The sequence below is a fragment of the Alosa sapidissima genome, chromosome 24 (assembly GCF_018492685.1).
Source record: "Alosa sapidissima isolate fAloSap1 chromosome 24, fAloSap1.pri, whole genome shotgun sequence".
In the NCBI taxonomy this organism is placed as follows: domain Eukaryota; kingdom Metazoa; phylum Chordata; class Actinopteri; order Clupeiformes; family Clupeidae; genus Alosa; species Alosa sapidissima.
The window spans coordinates 498616-518889 of NC_055980.1; the positions used below are offsets into that span (position 1 = coordinate 498616).

General features: G+C 40.5%; 2 protein-coding genes across 5 annotated transcripts in view; both read right to left on the reverse strand.

The window, feature by feature from the left end:
- Window positions 1-20274, reverse strand: part of bub3 (BUB3 mitotic checkpoint protein) — a 234451-nt gene that overhangs the window by 192490 nt on the left and 21687 nt on the right. The gene's annotated exons all lie outside the window — the stretch shown is intronic.
- oat (ornithine aminotransferase) overlaps window positions 1-20274 on the reverse strand; it is a 115534-nt gene that overhangs the window by 73510 nt on the left and 21750 nt on the right. The window contains exons 1-5 of one of the 4 annotated variants that reach the window (XM_042082913.1): window positions 19499-19519; window positions 18742-18978; window positions 8581-8805; window positions 7529-7624; window positions 7285-7412 (exon numbers count right to left, since the gene is read on the reverse strand). In XM_042082913.1, coding sequence (XP_041938847.1) covers window positions 7285-7412; window positions 7529-7624; window positions 8581-8805; window positions 18742-18964 — 672 coding nt within the window. In that variant the 5' untranslated portion in view covers window positions 18965-18978; window positions 19499-19519. Of the gene's footprint in view, window positions 1-7284; window positions 7413-7528; window positions 7625-8266; window positions 8287-8580; window positions 8806-18741; window positions 18979-19498; window positions 19520-20274 lie in introns of those variants that run through there. The other 3 variants (XM_042082912.1, XM_042082915.1, XM_042082914.1) reach the window with 3 other exon arrangements.

The following is a 20274-nucleotide window of genomic DNA, read 5'->3' on the forward strand; positions in this document are numbered from 1 at the left end:
GTTGTAATGTAGTAGTAATTAAGTGTACGATAGTATGCATGCAAAGTAACTATAAGTAATAAATAGACGCAGTACAACAGTAACGAGTCATTCATTCACCATGTACTCTTCTCATATCATATCAAATCACGTACAGATGATAACGCGTTCTCGCCACCTACTGGCGAACGTGTAAGCACGTTTAGTTAAGATTACACGATTGACATGAAACATAACTTCAGCGAATCATAAATCTGAAATTATCCATTATGTCAACTGTCTCTATGACAGGAGACTTTATGACCGTCACTTAGAAGTGAAACCCAGCTGGACGCACAGCTTGCAGTTCGTCTGATTTGTCTACCCACATGATGCCACATGTAAACATATATGGTAACCTAATTAAAAAAAGGAAAGAAATGTGTAGCTTTAAAAAATATCTGTTGTAGGCTAACGTTACTGTGCTTGTGAATGATATACTTTATCCAACTAAAACCTTTTTCTATGTTAGGTACATCATTCCTACAGCTTGAATGAATCGCCTCTTGACAACTTGGGTTGCTGTAGAAAAGGAGGGACTCGATTTGGCCACTGCACCTGTATGGCCGGGTTAGGTGAAGTGTGCTCACATGTAGTGTACATCAGGAATCTGTAAGAGACTGTACATGCACAGAAGTTGTTTGCAGACTACTGATCTTAGTGTTCTGTAGTGACAGACAATTACAGATTTATTCAATAAATAAATAAAATACACATACATAGATAAATAAAACAGATGAATACAAATAAATACAATGCACAAAGGTATTTAAAGTGAAAATGTAATACATGTATTATTGTAATATATAAAATGTCATATATTCAGGGCTGTAGTCAAGACCACCTTTGTCGAGTCCAAGACAAGTCCAAGACCAGGACTAGTCGAGACCAAGTCAAGACCGAGTCCCAAGAGGTTTGAGTCCAAGACAAGACCGAGTCCAAAAAGGTTTGAGTCCGAGTCAAGACCGAGTCTTAGACCGAGTGAAAAGCAGTTTGCAGTAAAGCTACTATTTATTGGCTAAATTTTGGTTCCTCTTCATCTTCAGCTAAACTCCACAGAGAGTAAAATAAACTCTCAGGCTTGCGGTTTTAGGTTTTGCGGCTTCCGTTACGTGACATCAGCCCCCCACAAAGGTAAACACTATTGCGTTAATATTTTGTAACGCATTATGTATTTCAAAATGAATCGCGGCGATTAACACATTAATTTTGATGGCCCTAAAGACTCCTGGACTCGGTCGAGACCAAAAGCCATATTTGGCAAGACCAGTGGCCGAGACAGAGACAAGACCAAGTCCAAATACTAGCGAGTCCGAGACAAGTCCGAGACCATAGAAAAACGGTCTCGAGTCCGGACTCAAGTACTACAGCCCTGCATACATTCATTATTATTATTTACAGTGTGTGTTTGTATAAATAAATCATTGCATATTTACATTGTATTATTGTAGTATTTAACCAGAAGGAATGATTGAGGGTGCCACATTTGTAAGGGCACAACACACATGGACTACTTTGTCTAAAACTGTTGTTCTGCCTCCCCATCCCTTAGATATGAATATTACTGTTCCTTGTGGGGATATGCCTATTAGGTATTTCATGGTGTGATGATGTTTATAGGTTGAATATGTTTGTGCTCTTGCTTCTAAGTCTTTGGGTTTTTCTATACAAATTTCGAAACAATCAATTATGCAGGCACATCTAGGGTAAGTTTGTCTAAATATCATGGGCATTGACAGCCGAAGCTCTTCTCTCTGTGGCCAAAATAAAAATGATGGGACAAGCTTTCCATGTCTTTCTCCCTTTTCTTCCTTTTGGTGGCAGGGGTGTGAGAGAAGACAGACGGAACCCAATCAGGGGACAGCGGGTCATCAGATTTGGCACCTGAAATAATAAAATAAGATAATATAATAGATAAAACACGTTATTGCCACACAAGGTTTTGGGTATTTTCAACATTGAGTCCTGTAACGTTAGTTCCAGGTCTTTCTAGTAACTAAGTCTGTTAGCAAGCTACCTGCATAAGGGACTAGGATTAACTAGCTAAATTGTGTGAAACACAATTTTTTTTATAATTGAGCAGTAATAATTCCAATCTAGCTCTACTGTTGGGTCATCTCGTTCTCATTGAAAACCATAGATATCACAAACCTCAAAACAACCTATCACACAACTTGTTGTTGTTAGCAAAAGACGACAGCTGTTAGCCTAGCTTAGACTCATAACACAAACAGCTGACTCGCGGAACCAGCTGGTGGTGTTGATTGACGAAACTACAGGGTAACTTAAGACATGATTAATTACATGATCATACACCCATTGTATTGAAACAAATGTTGAAATTACCTTTGATGAAATGATCACTGCACAGACGTGTAGGGCCTATACTGTGAAGGTTGCCAGGTCCCATTTCCTGAAACGATTTCACGTCTGATAGCCTGTATCCATAGTTGTCTTCTCTCTGAATTCTCCTTATCAGATCCGGTAAAAACATAACCCCGGCTTATCTCCTCGGCGGTTAGTGCATCCAATCGCACAACAACTATCTGGCATGTTATTTACACCTCAAAACACCAACTTTTGTATAGTAAAACTGGCGACCTCCTGGCCAGATCCTAGACTAATTTACTGGATTTCGTTGCTGGAGAACGACGTTCTTGCCCGCCAGCCAGTGGTTGTGACGTCACGTGCAAAGTATGAATAAGTATAGTATAAGTATATATACTTTTTTGATCCCGTGAGGTAGGGGTGAACGATTTTGGAAAAAAAATCAAAGATGTCACTTTGTGTAACTCATAGCTACAAACATTTGCGATTTTTCTTACCAATATTGCAATTGCGATGCGATATGCGATTATTTTTAAGCTCTTTATCTTCTGTCTTATTCAACAAAGACAAGCAATATATTATTCTATAGTATGACCAACACAAATTAGATAAGTTAAACATAAACTGTTCTTTCCTGGAGCCCAGGCCTATGTTATGATGGCATTAGGTCATTGAATAAGATTGATGAAATATTTTTTATTTAACTATTGTAATCACATTAGTAGACCTATATTTGTTGAACTTCCAGCCTTGTAAACATTTAATGATTCTGATTAGTTTCTATTAACAAATAGGTCTACATGTAGTGGCACTGACACGGCTTCTCCTTGTCCTGTGCTCTCCACGCACGCACGCACGCACGCGCGCACACACACACACACACACACACACACACCTCTCCTCTGTAGGCTACTTGCACGTGAATCGGAACAAACTACTGTAGATTGTTGTAGCGCAAATATGCGGCCGAATGACCGTTCGGCTCGGTGTTAACTAAAGGTTAGCATCGTCAACACCGCAGCGCAATACGCATGCATGCAAATTAACTAGTTTGTTCATATCACAACAAAGCCAATCGCGGAGACAAAACTCTTTAAACAGGCAAAGTTATCAGCAGTTAGCAGCATGTATGTAGCCTAGAGCCTTAGCTGGTAAGCTAATGTTAGAACAGCTGGGTTTTTGGTGGTTAGCTGTGTCAACTACTTGCGGATAACATTATGCATCAATTCCTGTGAAATGAAATGTTTGTGCCGCCAAACCCCTTGGATATCGCAAATGCCGCCACTGTCACTGTACTCCAGCAAACAAAGTCCCCAGTGCACAGGTGAATGGCTGCTGTGCAGCCTAAACAGTCGTGGAGTTTTAATCGTCAGCTGGACAAGTGAATGAAGTTACCAGCCAGAGTAGCAGCACAGGGGAATTATGAACTAGAACTAGAACCAGGGACATGGCAGGTTCGAGCAAAAGGTAATGAAGAGGTTTATTTTTAACCAAAGTAGTTCTACTGATCAGACCTTTCTTGACACTGTTAGCTGGTCCTCTTGTTTACGTTTTTTGCTTCTTCAGTGGTCGGTGAGAAGAGTCGGTGGCGCGACGGCAAGCGCAAGTATAAATGCGTTTCGGTGACGTCACATATTAAAAATCGCCGCCTTTGCGGTTTGAAAATCGTGTTTCATCATATCGCGATATTATCGCAAATGCAATAATTAACCCAATCGGTGAATTAGTAAAACACAAACAGCACACAGTGAACACACAGTGAGGTGAAGCACACACTAATCCCGGTGCAATGAGCTGCCTGCTACAACGGCGGCGCTCGGGGAGCAGTGAGGTTAGGTGCCTTGCTCAAGGGCACTTCAGCCGCGGCCCACTGGTCGGGGCTCGAACCGGCAACCCTCCGGTTACAAGTCCAGAGTGCTAACCAGTGGGCCACGGCTGCCCAACAATGCAGCAGAATTACATTCATATTTGGCTGACTTCTGCAGACGCGCAAAAAAAAACACTGCCACTTCCCTCCCCATATTCCACTGATCACACATCAGACATCAGGGGTGCGTTTCCCAAAAGCTAACTACGTTAGCAACGGACATGGTTGAAACTATGTAAGTACGACAACACTGTTTCCCAAGCGATAGTTTGAACTATGGTGGTGGAACTTACGTAGTCCAATGCATCGTTACACTACGTTAGTGTTTCCCAAAACCTCAGTAGCAACGAACGTTCGCAACCACTATTGTAAAGTTGTGTAGTTACAACTACACCTCTCGACCTGTGGTAGAATGCTAGTAGAAGCATAGTTCCGGGATCTTCATGTCAAAGACGTCACTGACTGAATAATTACAAATATATTTAGGTTTCTAATTGATATTTACACTTCTAACCACCATACATCCATATTTTAAAATGCCCAAGGCAGAAAATACATAAATTAAAAGTCAATTTGCAGCCATGTGCACGTAAGTCAAAGTCACACACCTGCAGATAATAATAAGGTGCACAATTTTTGATGAGTCAGTTGAGAATATGTAGCCTTTGATTTTCATGGAGAGGGGGGGGGGGGGGGATTCATTGTTAGTTTACGCAAACCAGGCCAAGAAGGCTGATTCTGATTGTGATAATATGATCAGCACAAAAGATAAACTTAGGTAAACAACGATGTGAATATTGTTTTCAAAATCTTAACCCAGATTCGAACTCTTGGACAGGGGACTGATAACTGCTGCGCAATGGCGGCTGTCATCAGCCGGCCTTAACGCAATGCGCCACAGAATTATGTGCAGGTGTGCCAGTCACGTTAACGTCATTAACCACCTTAGTCCAGACTACTGAACCTTGGAAACCATCATGGTCCAAACTTACAAAGTACTTTGTAAGTACGGCAGTTTTGGGAAACAGTCGTAACTTACATTGGTTAGTTGAACGATGATGCATCGTGTTAGTAAAAAGCTAACCTCCGTAGTTGTACGGGAAACGCACCCCAGATCAGCTTGTAGGCCATTAGCAATCTGTTTATTTTATTTTATGAAGCCTATACAGTAGATCACTTGCCACATTCTCACTTTCAATAGACAGATGCAATAGCCATTGGTCAAGTATTGAGTATAAAGCAATTAAGATAGTAGCCTATACAAAAAGTACTTCATACCATCATAAAAATTCGTTAAAACGAATAGCATTTTGCAACTTGACAAAACACTGGATTATTTTTTTTATTATTTACTTTTTTGATCCCGTGAGGGAAATTTGGTCTCTGCATTTAACCCAATCGGTGAATTAGTGAAACACACTCAGCACACAGTGAACACACAGTGAGGTGAAGCACACACTAATCCCGGCGCAGTGAGGGGTTAGGTGCCTTGCTCAAGGGCACTTCAGCCACGGCCAACTGGTCGGGGCTCGAACCGGCAACCCTCCGGTTACAAGTCCAGAGTGCTAACCAGTGGGCCACGGCTGCCCAAAAGGATTAAAATCGGCTGCCCAAAAATGGATTAAATATCGTAGGCACAGGAGAAAACTTGTACATCCATTGGCCCGTGGGGAGATCACATGCCAGTTGCCTCTCCCTTCAGTGCTATGACTTTGTCCAGATGGTCTATGTATTTATGCAACGTTCGGCTGTGAGTGTAAGAACAATGCGTCTTTGTTCATGGGTTTGGCCTCACAGCAGAGGCTTAGACAACTATGACCCACGTTTTGGTTTTGTATATTAATTTGCCCTACTTGTTGACTGCAATGTAGTCAATTGACTGCTTGACAGGTTATTTTTATTTTTCTGTACAATAAACAAATACATCTGCTTTATGCCGCAGAATTACGCACTTGGCCAGCCTATAGAACGGGCACATTTTGGAGAGAATAGAGAATGTACACACGCAAGAATCTGTAGGCTATTTGTGGCGGGTTACCAGCAAACAATGTTTAATGCATTAACTCAAGACGTCAAACGTCTTGGGTTCTTGAACTTCTTCCATTCATAGAAATAAGGAAATAAACCCACTTCTTTGATTACAGCGGGGAGGGGGAACAATTATGTATGGATATCTAAAAGCAACGTCATGCACAATAATTTGCACTAGTCATAATGACGTTCGAGATATCTTTAATTCTGCCTGGTCAAAACTGAATTACAGATATCTGCAAATGTCATTTTAGATGTGTGACAATTTGAATGTCGTTTTCAATTAAGTCATTGCAGATATCTGTAATTCAGTTTTGCCTAGTCAAGAAGCAAGTAAAAAAATGCCTGTTTATTTAATGTGTCAACAGATTATCTGCAAATTCCGCGCAATTCCGTTTTTATAAGAGAATTCCGTTTTCGTGTGTAGATTCTGTGATTCCGCCCATGTTTTTCATCGCATACACATGAGTACACATATTCTGGGACTGCTCTGTGACAGACATACTGGAGAGACATTAAAGAGGAATTGGACATTCTGGATGGATATCCCTCTCTGGACCCTTTACTTTTTTATTGGTGACTTATAGACTACAGGTGAAGCAGTGCGTTATAGTCTGCTTGGCTTACGCACACGTTTTAGCAAAGCAAGCTTTAGTGCACTGTTTCTCAAAGTTTCTCAACATGCTGTTTGATTTTGTGCTACTTGCTCTTAAAAGGGAATGGCAGGGGTCACTCATTGGTTTCATGGATGTTACACCCAAAATACACCCATGACTAATTAAGAAACATAAGAATAACCCTTTTGACGTTTGACTTGAACGATGCGCCTGGCGCAGAGACAGTTTTACACAACTCTATCTTAATTTACAACATTATGAATAATTGTTCACACATTACAGATCATTCTTATGTGCAAGTGACCGACCAAATTAAAGGTAAAATCTATGTCCCCCCTCTTCGAACTGTCTGTGGTTTCACAGACTACCTGCCATTTTATAACCAAATCCCTTGATGTTTACTTTGTCAGAAATATAACCTACCTCTAAAGCCGGGATATCATTGTATGGGATGAGCTCAAACCCAGGCATGAATGGACCAAAGCCATCATAACTGCTCGGGTCAGATGAACTTGATATTGCTGCCATAGTCCGGCCCCAGAAGTTTCCACCTAGGAGGAAACATGGGGAGGAAAGTACACCAAGGAATGCAACATGGGGTGCTATCTGACTGGGCCGGTGTGTATTAATATGGCTTTCAATTACAAAAAGGTAAAATAAAGCATACTTGCAAAAATGATTTTGGCTTTGTATTTTGGAATACCCTTTACATTGTAAGCCCATTTGCGAGCAAGCTTGCATGCTGTCTCTCCACCCTCAACACCTGGGGAATAAAGACAAAAATATTAAAGATCCTTGAATCCTGGAATGAAGCAATAAATCACACATTACAAACAAATAAAACGACTCCGTTATTCTACAGTTAGTCGCCTTCTACGAAATCTCTGATGCTCTCTAACAGGGGTGATCTCTGATCACAACCACTTAACCAATTTGGAGCAGGCTTTATACAATAACCATAGAGGCACTTTTATACAACCAATGCCCACCGAATAAAATGAATTTTCGAAAACATGTTCTCAAGCATAGGAAAAAGTGACTAAGCCAAGGGGATCTTTCCAGCTGCTGTGGGTCAGACATGACACAATACATAATTTATAGATATAGATAATTGAGTTAAAGGACAATTCTGGCGCAAAATGAACCTAGGGGTTAATAGCACATGTGTACCGAGTTCGACCGTTCTAATATGTTTTCATGCTAATTGAATGTGACCAGTTTTATTGCAAACTGCTAATTAGCTTATAACGCTAGTCTTAGGGACACATGGTAAAGTAAAAAGAAATTTCTATACCACTAACAAGACGTAACATAATGAGGGTCACTACATGTAAACATAAGCATTGAGAACTTCATAAGTGTATAGACAGTTTATTAAAAAAGATATAGTTTAGAAAGACGGTACCGTTCACGTATACAGGCAATACAGGCGGGCGCCATCTTGGGAAAAAGTCTCGTGACAGTTCAGATCACATTGCAAGACGTTGGACTGGTTGAATGCTGTGCAACGTGAGTCTTTCTAAACTATCATCGAAGTGTGGTGCTATTTTGAGCCTTTTTAGTGGTATAGAAATAGCGATTACTTTACTCTGTGCCCCTAAGACTAGCGTTATAAGGTCAGACTCGGTACACATGGTTCCCCCTAGGTTCATTTTGGACCGGAATTGTCCTTTAATGTACAATTTGCAATGAATTAGTGAAAATTGCTGTGCTCCTTACCAGTGTTCATGGGCAAGACCTTGTCATAGCCAAACAAGGTGGTAATGAATTCCTCATAGGCACCCAGTATGTTGTTGTAGAAAGCACGGGATGTCAGGGTTAATTTGGAAGCCTGGGCATTGAGTGCAGCAATGATTTTAGGATGGCAGTGGCCCTGGTTCACGGCACTGTATGCACTCAGAAAATCATAGTACCTGCGGCCTTCAACATCCCAGACGTAAATACCTGGAAAACACAGGGTACATTATTAAGACAGCTGATTATTCTGTCTACATCTTCATTCATCATCTCATTTGACTTTTTTATATACGCTTTACAAATCCAGAAAAAACATTTCATTTGTAAACCACAAAACTAAAACCTGAATGAAACAAAATATTAAGTGATTTTATTAACTCATTGGCTGCCAATAATGTCTATAGACGTCAATTTAAATAAAACCGTTGACTGCCAATGACATCTATAGACGTCAATTTTGTTTTTCAACGGGGCGGGCTGGGGAAAGATCTGGCGGAGCTTGCCACTAAAAATCAGTCTTGTAAACAGAATATACTAGCGAACTGACCCGCAAGGTAGGGCTGTGCAATTAATCGAATTTCAATCTCAATTTTGGCTCCAAACAATCACAAAAACAGTATAATCGAGAAAAATCAATTATTTTGCCACATTCCAGTAAGAAATAGGATTTTTGGACATATACAATTTCAACTCAAACAGCACGCTGATTCATGCTGCTTCTTTAAGCCCCACACTCTACATGCCCCTCCCCTCTGTGCACAGGCCACTCAAGCAGTTTTGCATGTGTACCGTATTTTCCGGACTATAAGTCGCTCCTGAGTATAAGTCGCATCAGTCAAAAAATGCGTCATGAACAACAAAAAACATAAGTCGCACCGGACTATAAGTCGCATTTATTTAGAAATGTATTTAACAAAATCCAAAACCAAAAACAGAGACTATGTAACTAGATTATTGAGGCCAAAAAGATTAATGTTAATGAAGACAAAGGAGTAAAGGCAGCCAAGAGGAGGGCAGGTAAAAGATTCACTGAAAGAAAATGCCATGTGGTACACCTAAATGTATCTAAAATGTGGAGAATACAATGCAATCAAGCATTTTGGGCGATGTGGAGACACAAGCTGGCAGCAGATTAAATGCTCACAAGAGAGAAAAAGATGCAGTTTTAGACGTGACCGAAGCAAGCCAGTCAATAGGCCTAGGCCCAACGGTAATTGTAAAGCAATTTACAAAAGATTAACAAAAATGCTGATATGATGCATGAAAATTTAGCTAAAAATGTGGAGAATGCAATGCAATCAAGCATTTTGGGCGATGTGGAGTAACAAGCTGGCAGCAGATTAAACTCTCACGATAGAGAAAAAGGTTTTAAAAGGATGTGACCGAAGCTGAGGCAAGCCAGGCAATAGGGGATTATCACGCTTCCGGGTTTCACGGGCGGGATTTTTAAATTTTGTGCACGTACACTTCCGGCGCAGTTCAGCAATGGCTGAAACGAAGGCTAGATGTCACTGCTCTGTTCCACTTTGTACATAGAACAAACAACGCCAACCCATGGATTCCCGACTGAATTGAGTCTAAGGAAGAAGTGGATTAAACCGGTTCGCCGGGATGAATGGCCCAACTTTAAAATAAAACAAGGTATTGTAACAACATTTGTAATCTCAGTTGGATGCATACTTGTTTCGATATTGAGATTAATTACACCATAAGAACTATGAAAGCAATTATGTAGCTAAGCAGCAGACAACCTATTTATAGCACTTGATGGAAAGAACTGCTGGCATTTCTCAGCTGATTTAAGCTTTTCATTTCTGTTTAACAGTCAATATGCTCAGCTCCATTCACAGGCTCTGTACAGCCCCTTACTAGGGGAAGAGTTAATAAGTAACTTCAACAGGGGAGTGCTATAGCACGTTTGTTTGTAGTCGGCACTTTAGTGAATTAGACTACACTAACGCTACAGGTGCTATCCGGCGGCTAACGAGGCTAACTTTACCAATCGGGGTCGCATCAAGCGTCTGAAAATCGGGTCTGTGCCCTCCCGTTTTCAGTGGAACAACTGGGGACTGCCAAGAAGGGAGTCCGCTTATAAAAGAGCATCAACTCGCTTAGGCCATGACGTTTGCCCAGCCCTTCCTCTGGAGTAGCCCCTGCCATGTGAGGAAGAGGCTATGGAGGAGGTTGCAGCTTCGGTGGTGATGACAGAACATGATTACGCCTCTGCTCCTAAACCAGGTATGTCAGTGTTTGCCGATGTTCTGAAATGTTGGCCTACCTCCTCATGATGACCTACCAGTACCCCATACTATGCTTAAACCATAGGTAGCACATCCTGTTAGGCAGTGGTGGAAAATAACAAAGTATACTTCGTTACTGTGTAACGTTAAGCTTACTTAAGTAAATGTTCCACGTATTTGTACTTTACTTAAGTAGAATCTATAGTGCATACGTTTGACTTTTTTACTTCGTTACTTTTTGCAGCAATTATCTGTACTTTTACTCTACTACTTTTCTACAACACCATCGTTCCATTTGGGGCAGGCAATCAAGGCAGGTCTTTATTTCTACGTTTTATTGTGAGGCATGCTTTTCGTTTGGCGCGGCATACAGCGGTAGGCTATCAAAAGAATATGATTTTCAGTTTGGTTTGGGATTTACTTTACTTTTTTGGACTGTTTGATTATATTGCTAAATGTTGGGACTGATAAGCATTGAAATCTGGGGGGTATTTGATGGCTCACTATTAAGTTCCAGTTCGACACTCTTTCAAGTTGAAAGAGTGAGCCCTTTCACACTGCCAAAATCCCCGCCATTTTATGTACCAGAATCGCGGAACGCCTGTCCCTTTCACATAGACAGAGGCGGAACAGCGGGACGAAGTGCCAAATTTACTACCAAGCACCCTAGACATTTTGCCGAGAAAATTTGTTCTGGTGTTACATGGCAACTAGCACCCATGTTAACTGGCTGCGTTGGTGACATTTCACGAGTGATGACATTTCTTTGACAGATGTGGCCGCTTGCAGATTTGTCACTTTCTGATGGAATCTGGAGATGAACAAATACAAATATGCATGACCTATTTAAATGTCAAAATTGTCTGTAGTACACTACATGCACTGGACCATATGCCACCAAAAAAATACATACCTAAATAGCCTAATACTAACTCCACGTCGGTATCGAACCTGCTTCCTAAATGAAACCTCTTACATGATAACCATTCATCTACGTAGCCTACTTGCGCCACGAACCAGCTGATAAGTCATAGTGAAATTTACTTGACTTAGGCTATACAATACTAACCCATGCCGACTGCATGAAAAAGCCATTTGTGGCATTGTTATATTAGATAGTGACAAATCTGCAAGCGGCCACATCTGTGAAAGACTCGTCACCAATCATGAAACGTCATCAACGCAGCCAGTTAACATGGGAGCCAGTTGACATATAACACCGGCACCAGTGTGAATGCGTTAAGGCGGAAATGGGAATCTGGGCGGGCTTTTGCTATGTCCAGCCCACCACAGAAGATTGCAAATAAATCTAACTGATCAAAAGCAGCAATAGCAGAGACATCACTTTATGACAATCTTTAAATTCACAAAGTCTCCAGTCATTTAACGGCTGCTAGAGTTGACTGTAGCTCGGAATGCAATCGGTTGCCATGATAGGCTATCCTAAAATCCAGCGATAAAACAAAAGCATGAACTCATGAGCGTCTGTCTGCCATATGTATATCCTCTGATTTTTATGTTTACAGATACCTAGGCGATATTTGTTTTGTATTTGGCCTGTTATAAAATCATGTATTGAACAATTTTCACATTGTGAACCCCGAAATTGGAGACATGCATATAGACATACTCTGGAATGGCTAACTGTACAGGGGAATGCTTGACACCTTTGTGTTCGGTAAGGTCTGCTGTTTATTCTGATATATGGTTTGTCATGTGTTGAGGGAAGGTTCGCAAAGTATTCCACCGAGATGAATGGGTAGGGAGACGGGTGCAGAATGTAATATGATTAAATTAAAGTTACTTTTCTCGCGAACCGTTTCTCAACTAACATCATTTAAAAGCTGGGAAAAAGCTCTTTCGTGTGAATCATGTTAAGTCTGTGGGATGAGTCGGGAATTCCACCCGCTGTGTTTATTGCGAGAGACAGTCGCTTTAATTCATTCATTGAATGTGCGCTGCATGCTGTACTGGAAACCTTATTGCATATAGCCAAGTAGGCCTACGGTAGCCTAAATTGAGTTATTTTTTTAATTATGCATGATTTAGCCTACTTTTTTATTTTATTAAATTTGTAGGCTGGAATGCCTCGCGGCAACAATTGTGTTAAAATGTAGTGGCTTCAGCCTCTGGCAAAACGACTGGTAGCTTGAGAGCGACGTGTTGAGACCCATTAGGACGACTTTTCATTGGCAATAGTATTAAACCAACCAACAATATAAAATATTAAGAAGAGCTCTTTAATTTCATTGAGTTAAATCGAAACAATGCCTTTTAGTGCTCGTGGACTGATGGTCATAGCCTACTGGTAATTATCATCCCGGCCAATATTTCAGGATTTACGGGTAGGATATGCCTCTGAATCATGTGATGCGTCCGCATTAGGGCTTTGACTCCGAACTTCGTTATTTGAATATAATTCGATTATTTTAAAAATTAAAGATATTCGAACGAATTTTAGGGATCTCTTAATATTCGAACCTGTAGCCTATGGAAATATTTTTTTGTAAATGTATTTGGTTGTAGCCTAAACGTTGTTTTCAATTCAGATTCCGAGGTTTTTTTCACGCCTTCTGAAGTGAAATCGCGAGCTCATTAGCAAGGCCATTATTGGCCATCTGGGCTCCTGTAGGTTAGCATCCTGGCTGGTTCGCGCTTAGTGAGCAGCTCCCACATAGACATTTTTATTTTAAACTTAACCTTCCTCTGATTTTAAATCACCTTAGTTATCAATCAAAGCAAACAGGGAAAAAAAATGGCAACACAATCATTAAAAACACTCAAATAAATAAATGTGCAGATAAGTCTGAATGAAAAGCAGCACTGGTTGAAGCCTGGAAATATTGTAAACAAAGTAACGTTAGCTTAATTTGCTAGTTTATCATAGTCTATGGTTAGACTGTTCAGTTTCCCCACGTGTGTTTAAGTTTCAATTGAATACTTTTTCTCCTTGGGACAGGCCCGTTTGAGTCTTGGAAAATAGAGGGGATTGAGATGATTAGAATTTAGCAGAATTAGAATTTAGTTATGGACAACATAAGGCAGGAGGTGTTTGTTGCTTTTAATTATGAATGTTCTATCGAACGTATTTTTTATTGATATCGATTACATGTGCTATACATATCGCTATCGTTGTATGGTCCAGCCCTATGCTCAATAATAACAATTTTGACACACGCATTTACTCAGTCTTTCGTGCACGTAGTCTATTGACATTGACTGATACACTGCCCTCTGGTGGACAGAACAAATAGAACTTAAGTTTGATACCAATATCGGTCTTACGGAAGTCATTTAATGGTTAAAATATTCTTAATACATATTCGAATATATTCGAATTTTAATATTAATAAACAAACGAACTTCGAATATGATTTTTGGGCAAAAGTCAAAGCCCTAGTCCGCATCTGCTGGTTGAATGTCATTGCGCCATCATCGTTCGCCAAACATTCTAATCAAAATTGTAAATCTTACACAAAAGTTCAAAACTTCATTCACTCTCCATGTATAGATCAAGACAGACTTGTGGAACAGGCTGCAGGGCAACAGTCTGAGAGCCTGCAGGGAAATAAGCAATGGTTCGCACTTGTAAAAGAGTGCAATCACCAAAGGGGGCTTGTTTTGCACTTTCTTTTGCACCTCAGTGTTGTATAGTCTGTATAGCCTAGTGTTTGTTAAAATTGCACACACTTAAGTCACTGTTCTTGTTTCAGTTGCAGTGCCGCTGCTACCACCACGCACATCACACACTGTGCATAGAGCACCAAGGGACAGAGGGGGCACCAAAATGTAGCCAATAATTGTATCACGATTTTTGACCCACGGTTCGATACAAACCTCAATTGTTTTGTTTTTTTGTTTGTTTTTTTTTGGGGGTGGGGGGGCTAGACATTTTATTAAACAGCATTTTAATAGCCTACCTTAGAACACCAGAGGATTACAATATAATATATAGTATAATATATCTGTATTATTTTATATCCTGATGTAAAAAGGTTTTAGCCTAGGCTACTGAATGTCTGATATTTATGACAGCACACTTCTTATTTTTACTATTTTTATTACAACTCTACCTCTTTAATTCAGCTGTCTGGTTGAAGCCTGGAAATATTGTAATCAAAGTAGCATAGTTGGCTAGCTTCATAGTCTGATTGGACTGTTCAGTTTCCCCATGGAAATGTAAGTTTCAAGGTAATACTTGTTCTCCTTGGTACAGGCCCTTTTGGGAAACGTTGGTAGCCTATTGAGATTATCAGTCAACTTGAATGCAAGAGTTTTAAACAAATATGTGCTGCATGCTAATGATGCTAAGCGGAGTTAATAGTAATTTAGCTAGTCGTCTTCTATGCGTCCTTGCTTTCACGATTGTGAATGTTTTATTTGGAGTGTGTTGGCCGAGCCGCGCGTGTTCATTGAGCAGGAGAGGGAGGGAGAGCGGGAGAGAGCGGGGCAAGGAGAGGGGAGAGACTTCTACTGTTTGGTAAAGTTGAACACATCGTCTACAATGAAAGCAACGAGAGGTAGCCCCATGAAATTCATTCATTTTGGACAACGTAGGCTACCGGTAAGTAAAGCAGGAGATGTGTGTTGCTTATGCGGTGCATAAGCTCTAAAGCACTGCGTGAAACACTAGAAAGGGTGTCGCGGTTCTGCCTTTTCGTACCGAGATACGATTCGATTTCGAATCGCATATTGTTACAGCCCTAGCATGCTATATAACAATTATACTTTTCGGGTTCTCTCTCAATCTCTATTAAGATCTAACTTGAACGTTATGCTACGTATGGGCACCAAAATAGCCAGGAGTGGGACAGTTCAGTTGTTATGTTGTTTAGCATTTTTTAACACAAATATTTGTAAATATTCGTATAGTGTTGTATAGCCTATTATATGGTATTTGTTAAAATTGCAACTGTTATTTTAATAAACAATTGTTATATGTTATGGTAGAGTCTTTAGTGTATGGCGCAACGCCCCACACCCCCCGCCGTCCCCGTCAGATGACCCCCCCCACCACCACCTGATTACCATTTCAGTCAAATAGTGTTTCACAAATCTAATTTTTCCAACAATATTGTGTGTTCACAGGGCTACTCTGTTATAATTACTCATTCTGATTTTTTTGTCAGTCAGTATGTTTACATCCACAGGTAAGTCGAGCTACAGTTATAGCTCGGCTGGGATTTGACCATAGACAGTAAAAGATTTGACTGGACCACTGTCATGATCTTCGTAGACCAGTTTTTCAAAGTGTGGTCCGGGGACCACTGGCAAGCTATCCCAAGTGGTCTGCGAGCAGACGTGGTAAAATATAATATAGAGGAGTTGTTTGCAATATTGAACCAAATCCAAAATGTATGTAAATCCAAACAGTTCTGCAACACTGTCTATGTAAGATATGCCAGTTTAAATCATATGGATCCCCTGACACAATAAGCGAAGTGCAAAGATAATAAGCAAGGTGGTTCAGTGAGTAGGCCTAATCTAAAGATTAGCCTACTTTTTTAGCTAGGTGGTCCATGTGTTTCTTTTTTATTTGTTAGTTAAGTGGTCCTTAGTCTGAAAAAGTTTGAGAAACACTGACCAAGTATTAATGTTTTACTCCACCACGCTAGATGGCGATATGCGCCCAAACGCAACACTTTCCCCTAACTCTCCATCTAAGCTAACTTGCTAGCGAACTTTCCATATTAGCTTACTTGCTAGCAAACTTTGCATCATCAGTGTAACTAGTTAAATAGTTGACATTACCCACTGAACATTTTTGTATGGACATTCTGGGGGATGTTAATTTGTATATGTATATGTATGAGAGAAGCTTCAACTTCTGGGTATGTAGCATTGTGGCATAAAGCTTAGTTAGCTTGCAGTGTTCTTGTTCCATGTAGTTTCGTGTTGCAGCCACAGGGTTGCAGCAACAGCACGTAGACTAGCCTACAGGAAAGCTGCTGTGCATGAACTCGGATTCAGAATATTTTGAAAATGTAACAGCTATAGATAGCCGTCTTCTGTCTTCTCATTTTGTAGACGAAAATGAAGAGATTTTATCTTAGTTTTTATTTCATGCAAAACATTTTAGTCTTTAGTCTTTTTTCATCAACAATAATGCTTCTTAAGATAGTCTTAGTCAGTGTTTCTGGAGATAAGTGTAGTCTTGTTTTCGTCTCGTCTTGGTCATGAAAAGAAAAAAGGTTGTTGACGAACATATTTCCTCTCGTCTTGTCTGACGAAATGAACACGAACATGAATGATGTCTAAAATTATAAAATTAAGGTTTATATAAGCATTATATAAGTATAAGTATATATATTCTTTTGATCCCGTAAGGGAAATTTGGTCTCCGCATTTATCCCAATCCGTGAATTAGTGAAACACACTCAGCACACAGTGTACACACAGTGAGGTGAAGCACACACTAATCCCGGTGCAGTGAGCTGCCTGCAACAACAGCGGTGCTCGGGGAGCAGTGAGGGGTTAGGTGCCTTGCTCAAGGGCACTTCAGCCGCTTCCTACTGGTCGGAGTTCGAACCAGCAACCCTCCAAGTCGGAGTACGAAGCGCTAACCAGTAGGCCACGGCTGCATTAAGGCATTAAGACAAAAGATGTTTTTTATTCCTCCCTTTAGTCAATTTCAGCATGGGTGTCTTAACTTTTGCACAGCACTGTATAAACTATATAGAATTCTCTTTCATGTCATTACACTGTATTGGTGCTGTGCAGTCGAATTGAGTGCCTGTCACTTTAAGGCCGTGACTGCCTGTGAGGCTTGATTGATTCTCACAGTTTTAAGCTAACTTAGTAGTGTTGTTTTGCATGGTGCATAAAAATATGTGGATGAAATGAATGATGTTTTCCATGTCATTTGGTAAAATAAATGCTCAAAGAATAGAAGAAAAGTCTATCTTGGATTATAGAAGATAAGTGTCTTGTATCATTTTTATAATTTTGGTGAGCTCTACAGGAATTACAAACTATCTCCAGATGCAAATGCTTGCATATCCTATTACTCAAATTCAATTAAACCCACCAATAGGACCTTAGTTTCACAGCCTAGGTATGTTAGCAACACAGGGCTTGAAAGCATTGACTGTATAACAAACAGAAAAGAAACAATGTGTGGAATTTATCTGGGAATAGGCTACTGAAGGTAGGGGCGAGCTACCTCGCTGGCGTGTTTAATTTGGTTCCTTGGTTAACATAATGTAGGCTACGTTTTCTGCTAATAAACTTAACATAAACAGAAACCAAAGTGATCTCCGGTGGAATCCCTGACTGCGCCTTCAACGTTAGCCTACTATTATTTGTTGACATCGAACCTGAACGAACGGCAGCTGTTCCTGAAGTTCACATGCATGTTTTTTTTTGTTTTTTTGTTTTTTTAAATTAGGCAACTTTTTTACAGCGGCGCTTGAATTCCAGAAGTGGCGCTGCTGAATACATTGTAGGGGAAACACTGGTTGTCATATTGTGTCTCAATCTGTTATTGTTTAAGGGTTTCATTTTTTTTCCCGGGAACCATGCCCCCGGACTCCCCTAGGATGGCTTAGTTACCTACTGCCAGAATGTAACAGCACCGCAGCTGGAAAAAAATTCTAGGGGAAACACTGAGCCTACATGGAATTAATGCAGCACTGATACATGGAATATTTGCTTTCAGTCTTGTGATCTCTGTAAATGACGTTAAATTAAATTACTTCCTTCGGTCAACTGTCCTCTATTCTAAGCAGATTCCTGAGTCACACAGTCAACGCAATGTAAAGAAGATAATAGATTCCTTCTGCAGAGATGCACTCACTCATCGTCAACATATTTGATTTTATGCTACTGAATGATAATGACTTTCGTGCCCAAAACACCATGATTAATTATGAAACATAAGTAATATAAGTAATTTACTTCTCACCTTCTCCTCTTTCCAGAGCCACAGGTAGAGGATGGTAATTGTGGGCACCATACTTGTCCTCACGGGCATACAGCTCCTGAGGGGTGAGTTGACGTTCTGCCTGCTTTATGACAGAAGCTGTGCAGGAGGCTGTGCGATGACTGGAATGAACATGAATGCGTGTGATGATTGGCACAATGCGCTGCATCCCACTGCTCAGTCTGAGCATCATCCCTCTAATCATGGAGACTGCTGGCTCTGAAAAGTACAGTTAAAAAAGAAGCCAATATTAATAGGTGTTCCAGGGTTCCCACTCTAGATAGATAGATAAATACTTTATTGATCCCCAAGGGGAAATTCAAGATGCCACTCTATGTCAAATGTAAAATTCCATGACTTTTCCCATGACGGGGCAGCCGTGGCCTACTGGTTAGCACTTCGGACTGTAACCGGAGGGTTGCCGGTTCGAACCCCGACCAGTAGGCACGGCTGAAGTGCTCTTGAGCAAGGCACCTAACCCCTCACTGCTCCCCGAGCGCCGCTGTTGATGCAGGCAGCTCACTGCGCCGGAATTAGTGTGTGCTTCACCTCACTGTGTGTACACTGTGTGCTGTGTGTGTTTCACTAATTCACGGATTGGGATAAATGCAGAGGCCAAATTTCCCTCACAGGATCAAAAGAGTATATATACTAGGGCTGTCAAAATAACTGATTAATTAATTTGAGAAAAAAATAACTGATTAAAAAAAATAAGGCAGATTAATCGATTCCGTATTACCTTTGACCCCGAGCCGTTGTAGTCAGTAACCATTAGACTGTAAAATGAAGGAGAGAGAAGAAAATGTGCTGCCTAGATCATTGTTTGGAACATTTACTTTTCGAAACGGCTTGATGGTGTTGATAAAAATCGAAGCAAAGCAAAGAATTTGTATATCACCGAGTTCATCAACTCTAAAGTCGCACATCATTGCAAAGAAATACTGTAGTGTTGTCATTGAGGGGAGTGATACTTTATTTTCATTGTGTCCCCTACGTTATATCTGTGGCCTGAAAAAACGTCTTCCCGAAGAACTTTTGAATTTATTTCCTCAGCATATTAGGTCATATCACAGATTATTATGGCCATTATTAAAATAATAATAAAAGAGTTTATTTATTTAGCGTCACACGCACGCCATTTGTTTATCCAGCACCGACTTTGCAAATAACAATGTCCACAGACAAGGTAGAATATTTTGCATGACTTATAAAAGTATGATGTATTGCGACATCAGATGCAAGTCAAATTTGTAGTTTCTTATGTCTCATTCCATCGAACTACAAATCCGCTACCCGATCTGGCAAACTTACATAGTGCGGTTATAGCCGATAGAGGGCCGCGAAGCGAATGCAGAATTGCCGTTCACCCTGTTTCGAGTTGATGAACCACTGAAACGATTTTGGAAACATTATTTTAAGGTACAAAAAACTCCGGCTGTCTCAACCACATGCACTAAGGTGTGTGGAAAAGACATCTCAGGACGCTCCTGTTCCAAAATATGGCTTGTGAGGGTG